A 7495-nucleotide genomic window follows, 5' to 3' on the forward strand; every position below is an offset into this window, starting at 1 on the left:
TTTCCCGATTGATAAAATCGGGGGCGGGGGGCGGGGACGGGGATGTTAATACCCACCCCGCCCCCGCCCCCACCCCGCTTAATAATATAATTAAAAAATTATTTATATATATATAAACCAAAATTAGAAATATTTATATGTAAAAATTTATATTATTTTTTTCTTTTATTTTTTTAAAATTGTTCATATTTATTTAAAAGAAAAAAAGAAAAAGAAAATAGAAAAAAAAATAGGAGCGGGGGCGGGGGCGGGGGCGGGGCGGGGAAACTCGAACCCCGTCGGGGGTAGAGATGGGGACTTAGATTTTACTCCCGACGAGTATCAAGAGCGGGGACAGGGGCAGTTTAAATTTGCGGGGGCGGGGGCGGGTTTTATGTTCCCCGCCCCGTTGCCATGCCTAGTTAGGCATGCTCTGATAGGATATGTGACATCGGGTCATAACTAGATTTAGTTTAGGATTTCTTATTGTTATTCTATTTTGGAAAATATTCATTTAGTTATAAATTTCGCATTTTACTATATTTGAAATATACGAATGTGAATCATCTACTCTTATGTTAATGGATTTATTGTTTTAATTATAAAGATTTTATTTAAACCAAGAATAAATTTCATATATATGTTGGAGTAGAGGGTGTCACAGTGCTCGTCAACAATTAAAAATAAATAAATAAATAGCATGTTACAACTTAATATAATAATTAATATTTAATTGTATTTATTATATAATAAATATGTCTGTGATTTAATTGTTCATTAAATAGAGTTAGGTCTACTAATATAATTGGATTTTACAGTTTCATGTATGTTAATGAGCGAAACTTCATGTTTTTAGTCAATTAAAAAAAATTAAAATTATGTTCCAAAATTAAAAATATCACCATTTTGTAATAACCAACTTTAGAATGTAAATGATTGACATCAACATTTTGAAAGATAAAGAATAAAATGAAATTTGAAAATAAGATATAGAATTAAAAGTATAATTTAACTAAATAAAATTAATCATTATTTTATTTATTATTAACATTCATGAATATATTTTAATAACTAAATAATAAAAAGTATACTGATATGTATATATATAGATAATATTTTATTTATTAATTTATTTCTTATATAATTATTAATTAAAACAACAAATTTAGCTTATTTTAATTTTATCTAAAAATCGTTACTTTTATCTAATTTTGTTTGTGAAATATATTTTAAACTTACTAATTTAAAATAAGTAAGCATACGTAGTACTATAATATTAAATTTTATTAATTAATTTATAATTATCAAAATTATATAACAAATAGCATGTTTCTACTTTACAAGCAGAATAATATTTGTACTTGTCATAATTATGTTATCTACTATTACTAAATACGACAATATATGTTTATGAATTAAAAAAAGAGAGAAATAATTGATAACATTTATTTGAAAAAAATATTTTACAGATATTTCTTAGAAATTTTTTTTATGAAATATAGTCTACAAGAAATTTTTACAATTATTGCTATAATTTTAATGATGAGAGAAATTCCTTTCATGGTAAAAATTTGCAGAAAGTGTTGCAAGAATTTTATTTAGTTTATTGTAGATTTTCTTATAAAAATAAATTCGCAAGTAATGTTTATTAATTTGTAGAAAAATTTTGCAGGTAATTTTTCTTACGAATTTTCTTGTCAATTTTAATTCGTAGGAAAAATAAAAAAAAATGTTTAAATTTATAAGTTTAATAATTAAAATATTTTTAATTAAAAATGTTATTTTACTAAATTATTTATAAATATATCATTATAATTAATTTTAATTTTAATTAAATTAAATATATAAAATTTTATAAAGATGATAAATTAATGATAATGAGTTTTAATTTAATGATAATTTATAAAATTTTAAAATTAAAAATATTTACTTAATAAAATATTATTTTACTAAATTATTTATAAATATTTTACAAAAATTAATTTTAATTAAAAATATTAATAAATTAAATATTATTTTAATTAAATGTATAATTAATGATGATGAGTTTTAATTTAATGATAGTTTTTAAAATAAAATTATTTAATAATAAAACTAATTTTTTTAGAATATTGAATATTTTAAGAGTTAAAATAATTTATAATAATATAATTTTGTTGTTCAATATAATGAATTAACCATTTTTCTAAAAACTCGATTAGATTAATATTTAAAAGAAAACTTCAAATCCTACATCGATTAAAAATAAAATAATTAAAGAATATATAAATTAGGATAATACTTATCTTGCAAGTTGATTTGTATGGTTGAGTGTTAGACTTATAATCAAAGGTTATGTATTACATGTTAGAGTTGTAGACACTTCCTTGCGAATTTTAAAATTTATAAAAATATATTTTTTGAAGATAAAATTTTGCAAAAAAAATCGTAGAAATAATATTTGCTACGAATTTTATATATCGCATTTAATAACAAAAATTTAAGTAATGTTTATTTTGTCCTTCCTTCAAGATGTTGATATAGCACACTTGTTGGGATTATAAATAGACCAAAGTGATGTATGATGTTTTATACAACAAATCTAGCTGCTAGTCCAAATATCAAATTACATATGGAATCCCTCAGCGAAGAGCACGCTAAGAAAATGCAACAAGCTTTTGTACATGCATCTAATCATTGTCTCAGATTCATGAACACTATGACCGTTAGATGTGCAATTGACTTGAACATACCAGATATCATACACAAGTATGGCCAACCCATGCCACTCTCACAACTCGTTGCTTCACTACCAATCCACCCATCAAAGACTAGCTTCATCTACCGCTTAATGCGAATTTTGGCTCATGATGGTTTCGTCTCTCTTCACAAAGACATTGAAAATGAGCAAGAAGTAAGATATGAGTTAACTGATTCAGGTAAACTGATCGTTACGGATCATCCCTTGAGTTTTGCATTTGGGTACAAATTTTTACTTGACCCGAGTTTGATTCAATCATGCTGTCAACTATCAACATGGTTCACAAAAGAAGACCCTAGTCCATTTCACACAGCAAATGGGATGTCATTTTGGGATTATACTGAGCGTGAGCCCAAAATGAATGACATGTTCAATTATGTCCTGAAACTTAAAAATCAATTACATTCTAATGTGGTGATTGAAAAGTTCATGAGCGAGCAAGTGTTCAAGGGATTGGAGTCATTAGTTGATGTTGGAGGAGGAACTGGGACCTTCACTATGGAAATTGCTAAGTTAGTCCCCCAACTCAAGTGTACTGTATTTGATCTCCCACGTGTTGTTGCTAACTTGCAAGGAACTCAGAACGTAAAATATGTTGGAGGGGACATGTTTGAAGCAATTCCTTCCGCTGATTCCATTTTGATGATGGTAAATAATTAAATATTAAATCTGTTTAGATATAAGTTAGAAACATTCTTATGAGTTTTTTCATGAAAAATAAAAAAGTATTTTTCAGTGAAAAAAGAAAAAATTAAAATGTTTTCAACTTATATCCAAATTTAAAAATGAGCTATATCTTGTTCATTTCATTTTAGTGATTCTTATTCTTGTTACTTTGATAACTAATAAACAGAATATATTGCACGACTGGAACGATGAGGATTGTGTAAAGATACTAAAAAAGTGCAAGGAGGCAATACCTATCTACGGAAAGGTTATCATCATAGATGCAGTGTTGGAGAAAGAGACAGAAAATGAAAATATAATTGACCAACAATTGTGGTTTGATATGGAAATGATGGTGCTTTATGGAGCAAAAGAAAGAAATGAGAAAGAATGGGCCAATCTGATTTCCTCCAGTGGTTTCCATAACTACAAGATAACTCCAACTTCTGGTTTATTCTCTATCATTGAGGTTTATCCTTAGTCTCACCAGTACAACAATGCAAGAGAAGGACCACACTATGTATGTTTCATATGATACTCTCTTTTCAATTTTCTTTTACTCTTTTCAATCTTTTGTTTTATTCGACCCATATCCTCACTTATAAAAAACACTAAAATATTTAGATCAGATAAATCAAAGCCATTGTCAAAAGAAATTACATAATAGCTTATAATTGATATAAATGATATGGATGGTCTTAGGCAAAATATAAATGAATATCTCTTCTGGATATAAAATTATCTTTAAAAAGTAATTTTGTTTTGTTTTCCAATATATAAAGGGAAAAGTGTACATGTAAGCTTAGAATGTGACAATTCCATTAACGGTTGGGTACTGTTTTTATTGCAGATGCCATTCTTCATTATGTACACTGTCTGTTGAGGATTCATCTCATTGATAGGGAATTTGCCATATCTTTTGTGGCAAGCATTGAATAAATTGTCAACTATTTGCTGTTTTATTTTGGCTTGATTTTGTATTCCTTTGACATAGCCAGTTAATGGTTATTTGTTATGTGATTTGCAAAAATAATAAGTGTACGGTATCATCAAATAATAAATTATCTTTCTTATCACATGGATCGCGTATTTGAATTAGAACTGAATGGAATTATAATTGCAATTGAAAAGTGGCTGTAGACAAATTAAAACTTCTAAAAGATTAAACTTAATGTTCCTGCGTAGAAACACTCCTCTCGTAGCTCCTTCCTTGCGGTCTTCTAAGTCTTTGGTGCCGATCGAATACTGCCTCCAAGTGGTGGGGGAGGGTACCTGCAAAGGCACTCCGACGATTAAGTAAGTATTCGGTTCAGAGCAATAAAGGCTTTATATTGGATAATAACGTACCTCATTTATGTCCCATCACCTGTGTATTTATAGTGACATACTTGGGTCTGGTGGGCTTTATGCCTTGGGAGATGGGTAATGTCTTAATTAGTCTAATCCTTCTTAGTTAGACGTGCTAATCATTGTATAATAGATGTCTTAATTTGCCATGTGTCCCTCATGAGTTGACTTCCTTTTGAATCTTCGGTCAAGCTGTTGGCCGACGAGGTATTCGGCTAACCTTGAGGTTCGAGTCTTCGGCCAAGCCTGAGGCCGAAGGGGTATTCGGCTGAGCTTGAGGCCGAAGGGGTATTCGGCTGAGCTTGATGCCGAAGGGGTGCTTGTGATTATATCTTGTCCACTTTAGAGTACTCTGGTATCTCTGATCGGGAAAGGGTATTCGGTCATGCTTGAGGCCGAAGGGGTATTCGGTCATGCTTGAGGCCAAAGGGGTATTTGGTCATGTTCCAAGCCGAAGGGGTAAGGTGTGCTCTTTATCGGTTTAGGTTCCCTTTTCGACGCTCGAGAGCAAAAAGCAAGGGTTGATGTTGACGCTACTATGGCGGCCTTTCAGACCAACTGTGAGAAGAAAATAATTAGAGAGCATGAGGATGGTTTTTGGCATGCCGTTCAGCAGGCCACTCACTTCGGGTCCTTTCCTTCCGGCTTTTCCTTTGAGTTGAGCAAGGACTTCTTCAATGGGGAGTTTTTGGATTTTGCCGCTGTCGACGACACTGCCGAGCCGGACAAGGTGGCTTCGCCTCGATCGGCCGCCCCGGAAGATCCTGGAGCGATTGTAAATGAGGATGAGGAGACCGAGCAAACTACTAATGTCGATTGATGGGTCTAGGCATTTTATTTTTTGCTTATACATCTGTTTTGACCAAGATGTATAGATATAGGGTAAAATTTTGTTTCTGCTTTTTTTTTTTTTTTTTTAGTTGTCGGCCATTCGTGCCCTATTGCAATTGTACCCTTCGTCCAATAGTGTTGTTTTCGGCCTCAAAGCCTGTTAATAAATTGTTGCCTTCTATGCATCTCATTGTGATTTTGTTATGCCTCGGTATATTGTTTCAATTTTGAGTAATCCATGCCGGATGAAACGGCTCGGCTTTGTTTTGAATGTTTGGGTATTTGCGAAGTGTCAACCTTTGGCCGAGTGATTTTACTCGGTTGTGCGTAGATTTTATCCTTGGCCAAGAGATAGGTCTCGGTGGGAAGAATACTCATCTTAGGCCGAACGAATGTGCTTGGTAGGGGAATCTTGCAACCTTGGCCGAGTGAGGTACTCGGGAGGGATTTAAATACCCATCCTTGACCGAACAAGGGTGCTCGAAAAGGAATTCTGTCAACCTTGGCCGAGTGAGGTACTCGGGAGGGATTTAAATACTCATCCTTGGCCGAACGAGTGTGCTCGGGAGGGAATTATTTCGACCTTGGCCGAACGAGTGTGCTCGGGAGGGAATTATTTCAACCTTGGCCGAGTGAGGTACTCGGGAGGGATTTAAATACTCATCCTTGGTCGAACGAGTGTGCTCGGGAGGGAATTATTTCGACCTTGGCCGAGTGAGGTACTCGGGAGGGATTTAAATACTCATCCTTGGCCGAACTAGTGTGCTCGGGAGGGAATTATTTCGACCTTGGCCGAGTGAGGTACTCGGGAGGGATTTTAGATCTGCATCTTTAGATTATGAGCAAGCATAAAGTATATTTGGACGAAGTGATTTTTGTTTCATTGATATAGAGCCTCGTTAAAAACCTTTCCTCAGTAAAACCTCTTGCACATTTTTATAAGAGGGAAAAACCTGGGAAAGGAAAAGAGTGCTCTGAAACAAGTACATTATGTTCTAACTAAAGTAGTGCTTAAGGTGCTTGACGTTCCATGTTCGTGGGATGATCTTCCTATTGAGTTCTTCAAGCTTGTATGCTCCATTGCTGAGGTTGTGCCTTACTCGGAAAGGGCCGTCCCAATTGGGGGCTAGCTTCCCTTGAGCTCTGTTTCTTCTGGCTTCTCCCATTACTCTCCATACAAGGTCACCGGGTTGAAAATCCCTGGGCTTGATTTTGGTTCTGTATTTTCGGGAGACGCGTGCTCTACAAGCTTCCATGTTAATGAATGTCCGGTCGCGTGCCTCTTCAATCAGGTCAAGCTCCACATTTAACGCTTCCGCGTTGGTTTCTTCAGTGAATTCTTGTCGTCTAAGAGAAGGTTCACCGATCTCTACTGGGATCATGGCGTCGGTTCCATAAGCTAACCGGAAGGGTGTCTCCTTTGTTGAGCTCTGTGGAGTGCATCTATAGGCCCACAGTATTTCGTGTAAGTGATCGGGCCATTCCCCCTTAGCTTGTCCAAGGTGTGACACCCCGTTCATATATTCCTTCTCCCTACTCACTTCACTCTTCTCATTTTCTCCATCTCAACTCACTTTCTCTCAATTCTCTTTTACTCTCTCTTTTCCCTGTTTCCTTTTTCCTCTGATCTTGGGTGGCAGTGGTGATCTTAGGAGCTGAGTAATGGTGTTGGATTGCTAGCTGAACCGTGCGGAGCTCTTCTTCAAGCTTCTTCTTCTTCCTTCTCTTCCCGGAGCTCGGAATCGTCTCACCGAGGTGAGGGAAGCTAGGATTTTGCGTTGGTTGTTGTTGAGTGAGTTAGAAACTCACGGATTGTCTAATTCTTGGAGATTGATGGTTGTGTTTGAAAGATTTTCATTTTCGGGGTTTCGAGGTTTGATGGAAATTTGGGGTTTTTGGTTTCTTGATGGAAGGTTGAACATTGATGACTTT

At 34.2% G+C, this 7495-nt stretch overlaps 1 protein-coding gene across 1 annotated transcript; it reads left to right on the top strand.

The window, feature by feature from the left end:
- Positions 1–2543: 2543 nt before the first annotated feature.
- LOC109812753 (putative O-methyltransferase 3) lies at positions 2544–4461 on the top strand. The gene is made up of 3 exons (XM_020376789.3): positions 2544–3367; positions 3573–3905; positions 4236–4461. The coding sequence occupies exons 1-2, from the start codon at positions 2591–2593 to the stop codon at positions 3864–3866; spliced, it is 1071 nt and encodes a 356-aa protein (XP_020232378.2). The 5' UTR covers positions 2544–2590; the 3' UTR covers positions 3867–3905; positions 4236–4461.
- The last annotated feature ends 3034 nt before the right edge of the window (positions 4462–7495 follow it).

Source organism: Cajanus cajan, chromosome 8 (genome assembly GCF_000230855.2).
Source record: "Cajanus cajan strain Asha chromosome 8, NIPB_CcT2T_4, whole genome shotgun sequence".
Taxonomy (NCBI): domain Eukaryota; kingdom Viridiplantae; phylum Streptophyta; class Magnoliopsida; order Fabales; family Fabaceae; genus Cajanus; species Cajanus cajan.

Bases quoted from the DNA above. Each gene is read 5' to 3' on its own strand.
- LOC109812753 (XM_020376789.3), top strand. From the start codon at position 2,591: ATGGAATCCCTCAGCGAAGAGCACGCTAAGAAAATGCAACAAGCTTTT. The intron at 3,368-3,572 runs GTAAATAATTAA...ACTAATAAACAG, and splicing joins CTGATTCCATTTTGATGATG to AATATATTGCACGACTGGAA.